At 42.0% G+C, this 19,302-nt stretch overlaps 1 protein-coding gene across 1 annotated transcript in view; it reads left to right on the forward strand.

The window, feature by feature from the left end:
* Positions 1-19,302, forward strand: part of HMCN1 (hemicentin 1) — a 5,606,893-nt gene that overhangs the window by 5,190,218 nt on the left and 397,373 nt on the right. The window contains exon 91 of the mRNA XM_044085314.1: positions 11,246-11,416. Coding sequence (XP_043941249.1) covers positions 11,246-11,416 — 171 coding nt within the window. The remainder of the gene's footprint in view (positions 1-11,245; positions 11,417-19,302) is intronic.

Raw genomic sequence — 19,302 nt, forward strand, 5'->3', positions numbered from 1 at the left:
TATCAGAACTCTACAAAAATGTTTATTATTTTGCTGCATATCTCACAAATCATGTTTTTTAGGGGAAAGGAGTTCCTGATAATCTTCTCTCAGTGTAGCCTCCATACCCAGCTTTTTTATTATCTATTATTAATAACACTCTTTTCATTTTTTTTTTGGAAATGTTATTATCATTTAGAAAGGTTATAATATGATTATGGAAATGAAATGGGACTTTGTTCAGTAGTTGAATCTCTGGTTCAGAACTAGAAATATGATTTCAGCCTGACCATAGAACAGTGGTGCATCTATTTGCTTTTGCAAAGGTGATGGTAGTTTACCAGTATTGCCTGTATGTTCACTGTGTGCTTGGAAAATACATGACTGCATACCCAAGAAGGTTTTTAGGAGGTGCTACAGTAGTATGAAGTCCCAGGGCCACTGCTGCATATCTGGTCCCTGTATGTAATTAGTGATAGTTGCATCCACATTCTCAGAATTCAGCTTGTACAGGACAGTGCCAAGGCCACATATTGTCTCAGGATTATAAGATCATAAGCTTTACAAGACAACTGAGTCTTGTGACCATTGACACTTTGACCAGTTCCTAGACCATACCTCATCTTTTGAAGAGAGCCAGGCCAGTCAAACCCAGAGTGAATTTGTAAATGCCCATCTAATCATCTAGGTCCCATATAAAGGAAGATAGAATGTCATACTACTATTCCAAACATGGGGAAGGCACTGTGTGATGACCCTATGTGTCCACTTTGTTTTATTCATGTGTTGGTGAAGAATCAGATCCATTTTCTATTTTTGTGGGACTGTTTGATTTGTGGAGATATAAGAGATCTAGAACCACAAGGTCCCTAATTGCTCGGAAGGCACAGTATAGATCTCCCCTCAGGAGTCTATAAGATACAAAGTATTGGGAACATGCTTCCAGCCTTTTCTGGTTGCTTAGTGCTTTTAAGTCCATGCTCTTCTTATTTAGGAACCTCTGTGGTGCTTCTAATTGTTTGATATGTTTGTGAGGTGGATCTCAAAATGTGTAATTCTTTTCAGTAATTGGCTTAATCAATGCTGAACAATGAACTGTTTAGATACAGACAAAATTCCTTTGGCAATCAGCTGTGCCAGGTAAAAGGACTTTCTGACTACTGTTGTTACATGATGGCCAAAGGAGAGGGAATTATCTGCCCATGTTTCAAGGCCCCTATCGACATTCTCATTTTGAAGTGGAGTATATATGATGTTTGTGGGAGAAGGGTTTTCTACCACATGTGAAAATACTGAATTTCATTTTGGCCCAATTTTAATATCTTATCTCCCCTCTCCAAAGTATTTGAAAATGTATTCAAAAGCAATTCCTAAACTATCTCCTGCAGGAAGAACTCCTGTCCCCTACATACCACAGCTTCCTTCCATCCCGTAGTACTAACACTGCACTTCACACCTTTATAGATACTGTCAGTAAAGCTGAAGATAACAGCAAATAGTTTCCTCCTTATTTCTAGACTTGTGTAAAGCTTTCAACACAGCTTGTCGCAGTAAACGTTTGCTTCAAATGTCCTAACTTGGTCTATCTCAGCTCACCCTTCTTTGGTTTAAAATCCACTTGTCCAATAGTTGTCAGTCAGTAAAATAGAACTCCACACACTCTCCTTACCTCGCAGTCACCACCAGTATACCACAAGGCTTTATCCTTGCTCCCCTCCTCTTTAACATTCTCACCAACACCCTCCACACAGCATGACTCCCTAATACAATAAGCAGATGACAAAACACTCCTATGCATATCAGACAACCTGGCAAATCTCCTGAAATCACTCAGGAAACTTTAACAGCCACCAAAACATGGCTGTGTAGCTCACAATTCATGCTCACCCCCCCCCCCACCAAAAAAAAAAAACTACTACTTTTTTTCTCCAAATCTCCCTCTCATGAAAGAATAACATAAAATCCTCTGCCTTAATTATGCAGCTATTGAAGTCACTTCACATAGCATAAATTATTAGGGATAATAGTGGATGATAACCTGAAATTCAACCTGCATAAACAAAATTGCATAAAAACAAATAACCAAAAGCTAGGGATGTCAAAAACTGTCTCACCAGTGCAACCAAAACTACAATTGCCACCACTTACTTCCTCCTGTCACTGCTTTATAGAGCTGCCATCCTTACTAACCTCAAAGCATCACAACAACCAAAACTTGAACAGTACTATAATAACCTGGCTAAATATGCAGCAAATACCCCTTTCCTAACCCACCACTGTATAGCACTAAAAAGCCTAAATCGGTTAGAACTACCCCATCAACTGACATGCACAGAGCTTCTTACTGTCTGCAGAATTATTCAGCAACCATCTGCTTGTCCAGCACTTAATACAATTCAACACAATTATGTTTGTAACTACTCATTATGATCCAATGACCATAAATTTCTCTCTGTCCACAAACATATCAAATTTTCCAGGAATGGTCTATATTATTTATTCATTTGCAGTTTGTTAACCGGGGAAGTCCACTGGGCCTTACACAGCTCATTTTCAGTGGAGGCCCGGGGAGAAAAGCTCCACAATACAGTCAACAACAAAATCAGACAAATCTGACTACAACTGTGAAACATAGTTAACAACACAGTAGTACCACAGTAGCCAGACAAATTATAGAGGCAGATTTCCATAATCACCATCATCTTCTTTCGGCTGTTCCCGTTAGGGGTTGCCACAGTGGATCATCTGTTTCCATTTCTTCCTGTCCTCTGCATCTTGCTGTGTCACACCAACCACCTGCATGTCTTCTCTCACCACATCCATAATCCTTATCTTAGGCCTTCCTCTTTTCCTGTTACCTGGTAGCTTCATCCTTAGCATCTTTTTCCCAATATACACAGCATCCCTCCTCAGCACATGTCCAAACCAACGTAGTCTTGACTCTCTGACTTTGTCTCCAAACCTTCCAACTTGGGCTGACCCTCTAATATACTTATTCTTAATTTGTCCAGCCTCGTCACACCCAGTGCAAATCTTAACATCTTTAACTCTGCCACATCCAGCTCTGACTCCTGCCTTTTTGTCAATGCCACTGTCTCCAACCCATATAACGTAGCTGGTCTCACTACTCTCTTGTAGACCTTCCCTTTCACTCTTACTGGTACTTGTCTGTCACAAATCACTCCTGACACTCTTCTCCACCCCCTCCATCCTGCCTGTACTCTTTTCTTCACCTGTCTTCCACACTCACCTTTACTCTGAACTATTGATCCCAAGTATTTAAACTCATCCACCTTCGCCACCTCTACTCTTTGCATCCTCACCATTCCTCTATCCTCCCTCTCATTCACACACATATATCCTGTCTTAGTCCTGCTGACCTTCAGTCCTCTTCTCTTTAGAGCATATCTCCATCTCTCCAGGGTCTCCTCCACCTGTTCCCTACTCTCACTACAGATCACAATGTCATCTGCAAACATCATAGTCCACGGGGACTTCTGTCGGATCTCGTCTGTCAACCTGTCCATCACCATTGCAAATAAGAAAGGGCTCAGATCTGATCCTTGATGTAATCCCACCTCCACCTTAAATGCATCCGTCACTCCCACCGCAGACCTCACCACTGTCACAGTACCCTTGTACATATACTGTACCACTCTTACATACTTCTCTGACACTCCCGACTTCCTCATACAATACCACAACTCTTCTCTAGGCACTCTGTTATAAGCTTTCTATAAGTCTACAAACACACAATGCAACTCCTTCTGACCTTCTCTGTACTTCTCCATCAACATTCTCAGAGCAAACTTCGCATCTGTAGTGCTCTTTCCCGGCATGAAACCATACTGCTGATCACTAATCATCACGTCCCTTCTTAACCTAGCTTCCACTACTCTTTCCCATAACTTCATGCTGTGACTGATTAATTTAATCCCTCTGTAGTTACTACAACTCTGCACACCATCCTTATTCTTAAAAATCGGTACCAAAACACTTTTTCTTCATTCCTCAGGCATCCTCTCACTTTCCAAGACTTCATTAAACAATCTGGTTAAAAACTCCACTGCCATTTCACCTAAACACCTCCATGTATGTCATCTGGACCGACAGCTTTACCAATCTTCATCCTCTTCATAGCTATTTTTACTTCCTCCTTGCTAATCCATTGCACTTCATGATTCACTATCCCCACATCATCCAACCTTCTCTCCCTGTCATTCTCTTCATTCATCAACCCCTCAAAGTACTCTTTCCATCTGCTCAACACACTCTCCTCGCTTGTGAGTATGTTTCCCTCATTATCCATTATCACCTTTACCTGCTGCACATCTTTCCTAGCTCGGTCCTTCTGTCTAGCCAATCGGTACAGGTCGTTTTCTCTCTCCTTAGTGTCCAACCTTTCATACAACTCTTCATATGCCTTATCCTTAGCCTTCACCACCTCTCTCTTTGCCATGCACCTCATCTCCTTATACTCCTGTCTACTTTCTTCATCTCTCTGACAATCCCACTTCTTCTTTGCCAACCTCTTTCTCTGTATAGTCTTCTGTACTTCCTCATTCCACCACCAGGCCTCCTTGTCCTCCTTCCTCTGTCCAGATGTCACACCAAGCACCTTTCTAGCCATCTCCCTTACTAGCTCTGCTGTAGTTACCCAGCTATTTGTCAACTCTTCACTGCCACCCAGTGCCTGTCTTAACTCATCCCAGAACTCCACCTCACAATTACCCTTTTTCAATTTCCACCATTTGATCCTTGGTGCTGCCCTCACACTCCTCCTCCTCTTGATCACCAACGTCATCCTACAAACCACCATCCTATGCTGCCTAACTACACTTTCCCCGGTCACCACTTTACAGTCTCCAGTCTCCTTCAAACTGGCCCTCCAACATAAGATATAATCCACATGTGTGCATCTTCCTCCACTCTTGTAGGTCACCCTATGCTTCTCCCTCTTGTTAAAATATGTATTCACTACAGCCATGTCCATCCTTTTCACAAACTCCACTACCATCTGACCATCTGCATTCCTTTGTTTAACACCATACCCACCCATCACTTCCTCATCCCCTCTGTTCCCTTCACCAACATGCCCATTGAAATCTGCTCCAATCACCACTCTCTCACCCTTGGGTACAGTCATCACCAATTCATCCAACTCACTCCAAAATTTTTCTTTCTCATCCATCACACACCCAAATTGTGGAGCATATGCAGTAACAACATTCATCATTACACCAGCAATTTCCTGCTTCATAAACATCACTCTGACACTCTTTTCACCACCAAAACACTCTTAGCATACTGTTCCTTCAGGATAACTCCTACGCCATTTCTCCTCCCATCCACACCATGATAAAACAGTTTAAACCACCTCTGATACACCTAGCCTTACTCCTCTTCCATCTGGTCTGTTGCTCACACAATATACCAACCTTCCTTCTGTCCATCATATCGGCTAGCTCTCTCCCTATACCAGTCATACTGCCAACATTCAAAGTTCCGACCCTCACTACCACATTCCTAGCCTTTCTCCTCTCTTCCTGCCTTTGGCCATGCCTTCGGCCTTTTCTCCTCCTTCGGCCAACAGTAGCCCAATTTCCACCAGCACCCTGTTAGCTAACAGTACTGGTGGCAGTCGCTGTTAACCCGGGCCTCGACCAATCCGGTATGTAAATATTTACTGCTGTCCGCATGAATGATTTGGCGAAGTTTTACACCGGATGCCCTTCCTGACACAACCCCCCCATTTATCCGGGCTTGGGACCGGCACAAAGAAATGCACTGGGTTGTACATCCCCAGTGGCTGGCCATAATACAGTACCATTAACAGACAAGGTAATAAATTAGAAACAAGGTTATTGTACCATGTTGATAAGGTTAGAACTTCCTGTCTGTATCCATCTGGTTGGTACCCTGTCTTTTCATACCTTACACTTCCTTACTCCCATTTCTTCACTCACTACCTTACTTCAATCATTTCTGTCCCCTGAATCTCTTTCTAAGTCTGCCATAACCCTGTTTTTTTTTTTTTTTTTTTTGCAATTCCTGTTTGTGTTATACTAACTTACCTTTAATTTCTGTAGGCTGGCTAAAATTTCTCTAAATATTAAAAGTCATCATCATATTAGTTGTATCTGTTTTTAACTAATGTTGGCACATTATGTCTAATTTGATGTAATAATTTAAACTGTTGATGTTTTTGTATTATTTTTGAAAATTGTACAATTATTGATATTAAAATGTTTTTGTAAATGCTTTTGAGCCTTTCTCCCTGGGCTTCTGCTGAAAATGAGCTCCTACCCAGTCGAACTTTCCCAGTAAGGAAATGTCAATAAATAAAATAAGTAAATAATATACCAGGTGTTTGGCAGTAGCATTGTTATCTCACAGCAAGAGGTTCTCCTGTTCGATTCTCGGCTGGGCTTGGGAGTGCCTTCTGTGTGGAGTTTGCATGTCCTCCCCACGGTTGGGTAGCATTCGAAAGACATGCGTGCGTAAATGGGCGTGCCTTAGTTGAAGGTTGAGTGTCGAGCTGGCACCTCAGCATTTCATAAAAATCTATTGCCAATTATTAGCGGACAGGAGTTCCGCTGTGGCGACCCCTTACCAGGAAAAGCCAAAAGACAAACAAACAAACAACATTTATGCTGGAGGGTGTCAGTGGAGGTCTTGACAATAACTCCAAGCTTACTGTCATCTGCAGACTTGATTAGTCAGTGCCTTTGCTTCAATATCTGGAGATCAGAAAGCTAAATGCCAAGTGAAAGAGGTGCCAGCCCTGAGCCCTGTGGAACAACACTGGTCTCCTTTATACTTTCTGAAGAGATACCTGCCACCACCACCTTGGGAAGAGTAGACAATAGCATCCAAGGTATGCGCATGCTTGTTGTAGCATGGATTCAGAAAGGCTTACCACAATGCAGAAGTATCTGTGAGGAAGCCACATGCAAACCTGGGCATCTGGCATAAAAGGCTAATCCTCAAAGAAATAACACCATTAGAAGATTAACAAAAAACAGTCTACTGAGTTAATTTCTTTGCAAAGATACTGGGAAATTCTCTTACTTTTTTCAAACTGAATTGTTAATATTTTCAGTTGTTAATTTATGTGAAAATGAAAAAAGAAGTATTGATGTACGAGTTGTGAAAATGAAAAATGAAGTACTGAGTAAAAAATAATAAAGCCATCTGCACTGTTAACTTAAGTGCTGCGGAATCTTTAACATCCACTTAAGCTAGGTTGTCACCAATTCGGCAAATGGGACCTCCCCTTAACATGTTATCTGAAAGACAACACCAACAAAAAGCTACACTTTACTGCCAACATTGGACATGAATCCATTCACCTGGTGTGTGAATAACAGCCAAAGCTACAGTCATACAGTGCTGCACAGCAGTGTCAGTACAGGAACATGAATCCATTCATCTGGTGTGTGAATAGCAGCCAGAGCTACAGTCGTGCAGTGCTGCACAGCAGTGTCAGTACAGGAACATGAATACAGTCACCTGGTGTGTGAATAGGAGCCAAAGCTACAGTCATGCAGTGCTGCACAGCAGTGTCAGTACTGGAACATGAATTCAGTCATCTGGTGTATGAATAGTAGCCAAAGCTACAGTCATGCAGTGCTGCACAGCAGTGTCAGTACTGGAACATGAATCCATTCACCTGGTGTGTGAATAGGAGCCAAAGCTACAGTCTTGTAGTGCTGCACAGCAGTGCTAGTACTGGGACATGAATCCATTCAACTGATGTGTGAATAGCAGCCAAAGCTACAGTCATGCAGTGCTGCACAGCTGTGTCAGTACTGGAACATGAATCCATTCACCTGGTGTGTAAACAGCAACCAAAGCTACAGTCATGTAGTGCCACACAGCAGTGCCATTACTGGAACATGAATCCATTCAACTGGTGTGTGAATAGCAGCCAAAGCTACAGTCATGCAGTGCTGCACAGCAGTGTCAGTACTGGAACATGAATTCATTCACCTGGTGTGTGAATAGGAGCCAAAGCTACAGTCATGCAGTGTTGCACAGCAGTGTCAGTACTAGAACATGAATCCATTCACCTGGTGTGTGAATAGCAGCCAAAGCTACAGTCATGCAGTGCTGCACAGCAGTGCTAGTACTGGAACATGAATCCATTCACCTGATGTGTGAATAGCAGCCAAAGTTACAGTCATGCAGTGCTGCACAGCAGTGTCAGTACTGGAACATGAATCCATTCACCTGGTGTGTAAACAGCAGCCAAAGCTACAGTCATGCAGTGCTGCACAGCAGTGTCATTACTGGAACATGAATCCATTCAGCTGGTGTGTGAATAGCAGCCAAAGCTACAGTCATGCAGTGCTGCACAGCAGTGCTAGTACTGGAACATGAATCCATTCACCTGATGTGTGAATAGCAGCCAAAGTTACAGTCATGCAGTGCTGCACAGCAGTGTCAGTACTGGAACATGAATCCATTCACCTGATGTGTGAATAGCAGCCAGAGCTATAGTCATGCAGTGCTGCACAGCAGTGTCAGTACTGGAACATGAATTCATTCACCTGGTGTGTGAATAGGAGCCAACGCTACAGTCATGCAGTGCTGCACAGCAGTGTCATTACTGGAACATGAATCCATTCAGCTGGTGTGTGAATAGCAGCCAAAGCTGCAGTCATGCAGTGCTGCACAGCAGTGTCATTACTGGAACATGAATCCATTCAACTGGTGTGTGAATAGCAGCCAAAGCTACAGTCATGCAGTGCCGCACAGCAGTGTCAGTACTGGAACATGAATTCATTCACCTGGTGTGTGAATAGGAGCCAAAGCTACAGTCATGCAGTGCTGCACAGCAGTGTCAGTACTAGAACATGAATCCATTCACCTGGTGTGTGAATAGCAGCCAAAGCTACAGTCATGCAGTGCTGCACAGCAGTGCTAGTGCTGGAACATGAATCCATTCACCTGATGTGTGAATAGCAGCCAAAGCTACAGTCATGCAGTGCTGCACAGCAGTGTCAGTACTGGAACATGAATCCATTCACCTGCTGTGTAAACAGCAACCAAAGCTACAGTCATGTAGTGCTGCACAGCAGTGTCATTACTGGAACATGAATCCATTCAACTGGTGTGTGAATAGCAGCCAAAGCTACAGTCATGCAGTGCTGCACAGCAGTGTCAGTACTGGAACATGAATCCATTCACCTGGTGTGTGAATAGGACCCAAAGCTACAGTCATGCAGTGCTGCACAGGAGTGTCAGTACTAGAACATGACTCAATTCACCTGGTGTGTGAATAGCAGCCAAAGCTACAGTCATGCAGTGCTGCACAGCAGTGCTAGTACTGGAACATGAATCCATTCACCTGATGTGTGAATAGCAGCCAAAGTTACAGTCATGCAGTGCTGCACAGCAGTGTCAGTACTGGAACATGAATCCTTTCACCTGGTGTGTAAACAGCAGCCAAAGCTACAGTCATGCAGTGCTGCACAGCAGTGTCATTACTGGAACATGAATCCATTCAGCTGGTGTGTGAATAGCAGCCAAAGCTACAGTCATGCAGTGCTGCACAGCAGTGCTAGTACTGGAACATGACTCCATTCACCTGATGTGTGAATAGCAGCCAAAGTTACAGTCATGCAGTGCTGCACAGCAGTGTCAGTACTGGAACATGAATCCATTCACCTGATGTGTGAATAGCAGCCAGAGCTGTAGTCATGCAGTGCTGCACAGCAATGTCAGTACTGGAACATGAATTCATTCACCTGGTGTGTGAATAGGAGCCAAAGCTACAGTCATGCAGTGCTGCACAGCAGTGTCATTACTGGAACATGAATCCATTCAGCTGGTGTGTGAATAGCAGCCAAAGCTACAGTCATGCAGTGCTGCACAGCATTGTCATTACTGGAACATGAATTCATTCACCTGGTGTGTGAATAGCAGCCAGAGCTACAGTCATGCAGTGCTGCACAGCAGTGTCAGTACTGGAACATGAATTCATTCACCTGGTGTGTGAATAGCAGCCAGAGCTATAGTCATGCAGTGCTGCACAGCAGTGTCAGTACTGGAACATGAATTCATTCACCTGGTGTGTGAATAGGAGCCAAAGCTACAGTCATGCAGTGCTGCACAGCAGTGTCAGTGCTGGAATATGAATCCAGTCAACTGGTTTAAGGAAAAAAAGCACAGCTTTCTGATTTTCATGACATCACAGACAAGTGCTCTAGCTGCTGTGCTCCTGACTTTATTGCCAACACAAAACACCCCTGACTCAAACCATATAAAATATTAAAGCTTCACTTAGAGCATTCACTGCAGCAGTGTGGCTCTTTATGTCTTCATAGTATACATGTACACTTAAAGTGCTGCTTTGACTCCTGTCAGCATCCAAAATCTAGTTAATGGACTGCCAGGTGCCCCGCAGTGTCTAACACAAATGCAGTATGAAACAGATAGTACTGTAAGATACAACCAACAATACATCATACTGTGGATACAAGTTGCCATCTATCTGGCAGTCCTTTACGTTTTCTGAAATTTGTTTTGTTTTGTTTTATACATCTTATCATCACATATTTCACAAGTAGAATATAATAAGTTGCAGAGTGCAGGAAAGCTTATATTTTAATTATTCTCACAACAATAATTCTTTATGGCCATTTCTTTTTTTTTAAATGTGTGTGTGTGTGTGTGTGTGTGTGTGTGTGTGTGTGTGTGTGTGTGTGTGTGTGTGTGTGTCTGTGTACATGTGCATGCATATGTGTCCATAGTGAGTGATTTATGTGCAGTGTTCATTCTTGTTTTATGTATTTGTGAACTGCAACTATTACATTCAGTATTGCATAACATATTATGCCATTTAGTGCATAAAACAGTAGAGCAGATATTCAGTTTGTTTTGAGCAGTGTTCCATTCACCAACTGATCAAGCAAGCTATAAAAATCTTACTGTATAACATTTATTGATCCTAACCAGACAAAGAGATTATACAGGATGTCTTACAGTACCTTGTTTTATGATTCTGAATATTACATTACTTACTGATGCATACTTGTATATTGTAGTAATCATGTTATCATGACAGTGTTTTCTCATGTCTGCTCTTTACATGGTAGAAATATTACAGAGATGTTACAAATGTCTCAGAACCATGAAGTGTTATCAGTCAAAAACTGCTGAAAATTATTCACCCTGCCAACATCATGCCATTGTATTTAGTATTGTACAAGAGTTCTGCGACAGGGACTTAACATTTGCAGTTCTTTTTGTTTTATGATAGTGGATGGCAAGTGGAGCATATGGGTCAGCTGGACTTCTTGCAGCATGTCTTGTGGAGGTGGCACTAGACAGCGAATAAGGACATGCTCAGAACCAGCACCGCAGTATGGAGGCCATCAGTGTGAGGGCAGTGATGTTCAGATTGACTTCTGTAACAGTGACCTCTGCCCAAGTAAGTGACTGTTTTTCTTATATTTCTTTCTAGTTATTTTTCTGAAGTTTAATTTCTGTTTATCACTTGTGGAATGTTGCATGTACTACAGAAGTAGTCACTCAAACTGTGGGATAGTGACAGCTGCTACTTCACAGACTGCTTTTCTGGTTACTGCCAATGACTGACACGGTGGTACACAGCACAAAGCTAACCCATGACTTTACCATGAGCTGACTTGGTGACTGTTTTTTTAGTGAGAGATAAAGGTTTCTCAATTGTAGTTTGCATTCCGGTATTAGATATTGCTAACAGTAGGAGCCTCTGTGTTGCCTAGCGAATCTTCTATCTGTTTATTGGGTGTGTAAAACACTACTAACTATGAATTTTGTTATTATTTAAATAACATGTATCCTCGCAGATAGCTGTGACCAGTGATGATGGTATAAGAAATAAAATCCAAACTCTTATTTATGCCAGCTATCTGTTTAGGACAGTAACTCTGGTTTCTCAGACTGATTTCATGCCCAGTTGCAAAACATCTGTACAACATATGTTTGTCAAATCCCTGTAATCTGTGCATACTATTTTCTCTGGACTTTTGCTTTCATAACTGGCAAAAGCAAGTTAAATGTGGATCTTGTTTTCTTGACATAAATGTTTTTGCTGGAGATAAACCTGTCATCATTCATTCATTCTCTGATACTTACTTTACCCACTTCAGGGTCATGGGGAAGCCACAGCCAATCCTGGCAGTTGGCGGGTTCAAGACAAAGAAGCTAAATTTGGATATGATAGGGTACCAATGTACATAAGATATGCATTCGCACGTGCGCACACACACACACACACACACACACACACACACACACACACACACACACACACACACACACACACACACACAGCAATTTTGAGAATTGCTAATTCCAAAATGATATGTCTTTGAGATGAGTGAGGAAATCAGAGCACCTGGCAAAACTCATACACACATAAGGAGGACTTGCAGATTCTACAAAGAAGATATCCCAAGTTAGAACCACCCTGGAGCTCCAAGAATTGCGCAACAGCAACACTAACCAGTGCATACATTGCCACCCATATCATCTAAAGAATAATCATATAGCTAAGCAAGAAATGTGACATTCATTTTTACAGTCTCGCTTTTCATTTTCTTCATCTTTTCTTTCAGTTAATGTACAACCCTCTCTTTCAGTCCATTAAGTAAAGGATGAAATGGTACAGTAGCAACTTAAGAAATTTCATTCCTTTTTTTAAATATGAAAAGCCATTCTAGTAAAACACGGTCTGTTATCAGAAACTAGCATTTTTTTAGAATAACATGTATTTCAGTGGTACCTTGAAAAGTAGCAAAATTTATGGTATACACATTTAGCCAGTTTGAATACTTATCTTCTAGAACAAGAACTTTCTTTTGAAGAACAGACCAGCATACAATGCATGCATTTTATATCATGGTATCTCAGTTCATTCCCGAGAAATGTAAAGGTACGTGTGGTTGTAATCTATTGTTTGACAGTCATCAATCATTTTTACTTCCTTTTGCACATTCTTATCTATGCCAGGCTGCTGTACACGCAGTCTTACTAAGGCTTTCATTCTGCACATTTCAGGCAGCACATAATACATTATTCTCAGTATTGCACTATGATCTTTTGGAGGGTTTATGGCTCTAGACTGCTACAGTACACAACCATCTCAGATATTTTATGTTAATCTTCCATGAAAGTGTGGGTGTGAGGCATCAATCTTGGTTTAGTACATTTAGACTAATTATTCTAGATATTTTCATACATTTGTGGCAGAGTAACAGTCAGGAAATCCTTCTATGTGGCACACCTCATCACTAAGGGCTTTTCATCCAGAAAAAAGGAGGTCATTGTCCCACTGTACTCATCCCTCATTAGACCCATTATAGAATACAATGCCCCATTTGGTATGTATCTCTCAAGACATCTGCAACACCTGGAAAGGCTGCAGAAATACCTCACTAAAAGAATCACAGGCCTAAAGCAGATGCCCTATGCTGACCATCTAAAAAAACTGCACCTATACTCTGTCGCATATCGTCTACTCAGAGGCGATCTCTGCTTAACATACAAGGCCATGTCAAACCCAGAGCTGTTGGACATGCTACACTTAAAGAAATCCCAATCCCTCAGAGACACACACTCCAGGGATCTAAATCTTGTCATTACAATGAACAAAACAAGCTGGAGGGATAGGTTCCTGACCCAGAGACTCCCCAGACTCTGGAATAGACTGCCCATACATGTCAAGCAGAGCGCCTCTTTGGCCCTCTTCAAAAGGAACCTTGATGATTGGATGGGCGATAGGAAATGCACCCCGGGGATCAAATCAGTCGCCTTGCTAGACAGGAGTCCAGGGAAGTAAATACTGCGGGAAGAAATAGCCAGGGAATTGTTATGGCTAGGCTTGTATAGGCCCTAGGGCCGATAGCCTAGTACCAACCTATAAACCTATGAGTTATATCTCTGGCAGTCTAGTGTTTAATTTGTTCTTTATGTACTGGTGATTTGTCCATGACATCTAATACCAGTACTTGATCAGGTGTGTTTTTTCTGAAATAAGTAACATACTTTGTGAATCAGAATTACCATGATATTTCCTGGTTTCGTTTGCTCTCAAAAGTACCTCCAAATGATGCAGTCACAATGATCCCGTATCTTGAACAGTTTTGTTCTGCAAACAAGATGATCAGTAGTTCATGATCTGTAAATGTCCAAACCATAGAGTAAAAAGGTCACCCAGACAAACCAATTAGTAAAAACCACAAGAAAAACCTAGCCCAGCTAGAGTTTCCTCTGTGTTATACCTTACACTTCCTGTAATAGAGGCCCATGGGATATATGCAAATGACCCCTTTAGGACCTCAGATGTTTCAGCTACATGGCTTCTGAACATCCATAACTTTTTTTTTTTTTAAGTATTTGTCAATACATTCAGGCCAATAAAGCCAAACCCCACTAGCTGTAGACATGCATGTTTCAGCCTTCTTATGCCCTTGTCAGTGCTGACACATGTTGGCTGAAGGCTAGGTTTCTAAATATTTGAGTTCCCAGATCCCTGACTAGTGAATCAACTTTTAGGGGTGTTTTATTGATAACATAGTTACTTGAGGTGGCAAACTTCAAAAGGTACTGTAATGAATTTCTTAGTATTGAGTTTTAAGCCATGGCTTTGGTAACAGGCACCTGTGTGCATTAGACCTTCCTGAAGGATGTTCTCATATTGGGGGGATTCAATGACTGCTCCCAGTTTGCAATCATCTGCAAACATGGTTAGCCAAAAGCGTTTGACATTGGCTTTGACATCCAAGAAGTAGATGCTAAAGAAGAGTGGTCCTAGCACAGAGCTCTGGAAGAGTCCACTGGTGGCTGGCCTTTTTGCAGAGGCAGCCTCACTAGTTCTAATCTCCTGGATCCTGTCAGTGAGCCAGTTAGCTATCCAGTGTATGATAAACGTGTTTATACCTAGTTTTATGAGTTTGTTGACAATCCCCGAATGGGGTATTGTATCAAATGCCTTAGCCATAGCTAACTAGGCAGTGCGCATCATTTTCCCCTCATCCATTGTTTTAGTAACCTTTTTAAAGAAGTCCACCAGATTCAGTAAGCATGGCCTTCCTTTGACAAAACCAAACTGGGATGGATCCAGTGTCTGGAGGTCTCCTATGTCCTTGTTGACAATTTCCATGATAATTTTTTTCCATGGCTTTATAGTCAGTGTTCTTGGCTTTAGTGAGTGCAGCCAGCTTGTATTATACTTAAAGACCACATTTGCATGGTTTGGCACTTGTCTTAGAAAGACTCCAAAAACCTTGAGCAATCAGCCTGTGCTCCTCTGATCATGCCAAATCATCTGAGAGTACTATGAATGCTAAGTTTCAGTTTTACCACTGCATTTGTTGCACTTGACTGTATCTCACACCAACTGCTGCTTTTACTTATTAAGAAAATATCTGTTTTGCTGTTTTATACTGTTGCTATATTTAATTTAGGAAAAAAGCTGTGCTGCTTTTTACTCTGTTGCCTATTTAATTTAAGGAAAAAAAGTATTCTGATTTTATTCTGTTGTTGTCCTTCTGTTGGTCATAGTATAGACTGGATTCAGATCGGCTGAATGCAGTTCTATTTGAAGATTGAACACTAAAAAATCATGACAGCTTCATTCAGAGAAACCCCCCGTGCACCCTCATGGCAGGAGCATACAGTAGAACCATCTAATTGAAGCTCAGTTTGAGCTTTTCATTGGTTTCTTTGTTTGTGGGTAGTGCACCATCACTCAGCGCTGTGCAGAGGTGGTAACTCTTGAAGGTTATAGATGCAATAGTGCCAACAGATGTATTTTCCCCTTAGAAGCGGCTGTTCAGTGAGCCACCCACCAGTGAGTTTTATCTCTTACCTATCAACATCAGACCTATATAGCCCCTTTTTTGTAGACCTCCTATTGTGTACCCCATATGTTAGTCCCCCTACAATATCCCCCTACCAGATACCCCCATCTTTTTCTCCTCATCTGTGAAGGTCCATGGTTCAAACTTTGCATTATGGATTATCAGTTTCCCTCTCTTTCTCCTGCAAGCTTGATTGAAATGTTTTTTGTGGCAGTGCAGCAACTGCCTCATGTACACTGACAACCCTTTACTCTTAAACCACTCAAGTACATTTTGGAAGAGATGCTCCTACACTACGAATCTAGAATCACTGCTCTCTCGTGCCCAGAACAGCAACACTAAACAAGTTGTCAGTTCACACACCATGACTCCTACTCATAATATGCACCCAACACATAAACCTTCGTATGCAGAGGTACTCTTCAGAAACCTACTTAAACACTAGAGACCTCCAAAACACAAACATGCTATACCTAACACTCCATCCCAAGCACCAAATACACATAAAAACACTAGCACCAATGTCTCACCAAATAAACCCTTAAGGCAATGTACATCTATTCCAAATGTTTTAGTTATAGGTGACTCTAGAGCGAGACATACATATGTCCCACTCACCGGGTTAAACAAGGAGAAGGTTACGGTCAGCTGTCTGTCTGGTGCAAGGATTTGTCAGATCACACATGCACTCCAGTCTGTCAACAACTACCATTATGACTCTGTCATAGTTCATGTTGGTGAGAATGACTTGGGATGTACCTCTCTGAAGAGAGAAATGATCGAGCTCTCTGAGTATGTGTCCCAGGCAGGTATGCCCCTAGCTTTGAGCAGCATTTTAGCCACGCCTAGGTTGATACCACAATGTAAAGAAAAAATTATTATCTTCGATAATTGGCTACTTTGCTGGTGTCATTCTAAGGGGAATCCAGTTCCTGTTAGCCTGGGATGACATGGTGGGTAGACCACTCCGCTTTGCCAGAGATGAACTTCACCTGGAATTTCTAGGCTTTCAGTTGCTGGCTAAGGCACTTCACTACCCATAATGCCTTTTTTTTAGGCATGGTCACAAAAACAAAATTTCTGACGTGAAAATATCAAACACATAGAAACTAGGGGTCATGCTAAATTCTAGGAGTTTAAAATCAGAAACTGCACTCTCTGGAAGCACTCCTCTCCATGGAAGATGCTGTCATCTGTGCTGTCACAGAAACCTGGTTCAAGGCCACAGTAAGTACCCCGGCCTTGCAAGGCTACAATGCCTTCCACATTTTCAGACCACAAATTGAATGTGTGAGAACCAAAGGAGGTGGAGTATCTATCTTCATTAAAGATAATTACACCACTAGACTGGTAAGACCCCCCCCCCTTCATGTCATCGCCAGTTACAGGTCCCCTTCCATGAACCAAGAAGTCCACACAGCTTATTTAGACCTACTTGTAACAAATAAAGTACAACCTAACACCCTAGTTATGGGTGATTTCAGTTATCCCTCCATAAATTGGGAAACTTATTATGAGCCTAAACTCACTCACACAAAAGTTCCTGGACTATGTTAACTCAAATGCCCTGGAACAAATAGTGCACCACCCCACAAGGGGCTGTAATATTCTAGACCAGGTCCTCACCAATATGAGTGACTGATGCAAATCCTCAAGTGTAGGGCCTGCACTGGTTAAATTAGACCATAAATCGGTCATTTTTGGAGTAGCAGTAGCACCAGGACTCCCCAAAGGAGAAGTCAGACTAAAAAATTCACAAAAGCTAACTATACCCTTCTAAAGGATGGTAAAATCGATTTCCAAGCTCCAGTTTCCACAGATGTCATTGATGGCTGTACTAACGTATACACTGATGCCCTGTGTAAACATCTACACAAATGTATAGACACAGCTGTACCTGATAGGATTAAAGCAAGATCCTCGAGAAAAAATAAAGCAAGATCCTCGAGAAAAAACAAACCATCCTGGTGGATGTCTAGCATTAACAGATTATACAATAAGAGAAAGAAGTTGCTGTCTAAAAATACAAAAGTGAGAACCCAGAACTGGAGGAACACTCTTCTTGGCCTAAGTAAGCAAATAAGACAACTCATAAAATCCTCAAAGAGCAACTATGAGAAAAATTTAACAACCATAGCCAAGGATAACCACAAGGCCTTCTTCAGCTATGTCCACACCCTAAAAGATAGGCCTCAGATGTGTGCTGAACTAATTGTGATGGTATCGCACACACTAACCCTGCGGAAATTGCAAACCTTTTAGCAGACAAGTTTGGCAAAAACTTCTATCCCCTATCCCCCCAAGCATACTACAAACCATGTCTTCAACATCACCTCCTTTCTGCATCTCCAAAGAGCAAGTCACCAGTGCTCTCTCCAAGACTAAGAGCACAGCCTCCATGAGACCAGATGGCATTCCGGGCTGCATTCTTAATGTTATTAATCAAGAGCTAGCTACTAAACTTGGCACTCTATTCAACCACAACCTGAGTACTGGCTTTGTCCCCACTGAATGGAAAACAGTGGCTGTTATCCCCCTTCACAAGGGCAGCTCAGCAAAAGACCTGGGTAACTACAGACCCTTAAGTTTAACCAGCCTCATCTGTAAGGCAACGGAATGAATCATCATGAATCTCATAAATAAGGATATGAGTGATCTCCCAACCCTGGATCCATCCCAGTTCAGTTTTGTCGAGTGTAGGTCATGCCTGCTAAATCTGGTGGACTTCTTCGAGAATGTGACCAGAACCATAGACAAAGGCAAAGCTGTGCACACAGATTATCTTGACTTGGGTAAGGCCTTCGACACAATCCCACATTCGGGCATCATAGACAAACTAACCTAGTTGAATATCAGCTCCTATGTTGTCATATGGGTTACAAACTGGCTCACATATCAAAAACACTCAGTCAAAGTGGGAGACTTCACCTCTGCCAGCAGACCTGTCACCAGTGGGGTCCCACAAGGGTCAGTGATGGGCCCGCTTTTATTTAGCATATACATCTCAGAAGTCCAAGCCAGAATGGAGGGGCTGTGGCTAACTAAGTTTGCAGATGACTGCAAATTAGGTGCTATCATTGAATCCCCTAGTGATGTCAGCTTTTTTCAATGGGGATTACACAGACTAATAATTTGTGTTAAAGCCATGGTCTTAAACTAAATTCTAAAAAATACATCATCATTCCCTTTGGTAAAAACAATGTCCCTGCTGATTATAAAATAAACAATAATACCCTAAGTATCAATTCTGCAGTGACAGACCTGGGAACACAAATTGACTGTAACTTCAACTTTAACCACCATATGTCTACTGTGGTGAGGAAGACATTCTACATCACTCACCTGATTAGCAAAGGCATCGCTTCAAGAGCAAAAGAGGTTATAGCTCCCCTGTACTTATCCCTCATCAGACCTATTATTGATTATGATGATCCCTTTGGTATGTACCATACCAGACACCTGCAGCAAC

The sequence above is a fragment of the Protopterus annectens genome, chromosome 10.part0, assembly GCF_019279795.1.
Source record: "Protopterus annectens isolate FY-2018-M chromosome 10.part0, PAN1.0, whole genome shotgun sequence".
NCBI lineage: Eukaryota > Metazoa > Chordata > Ceratodontiformes > Protopteridae > Protopterus > Protopterus annectens.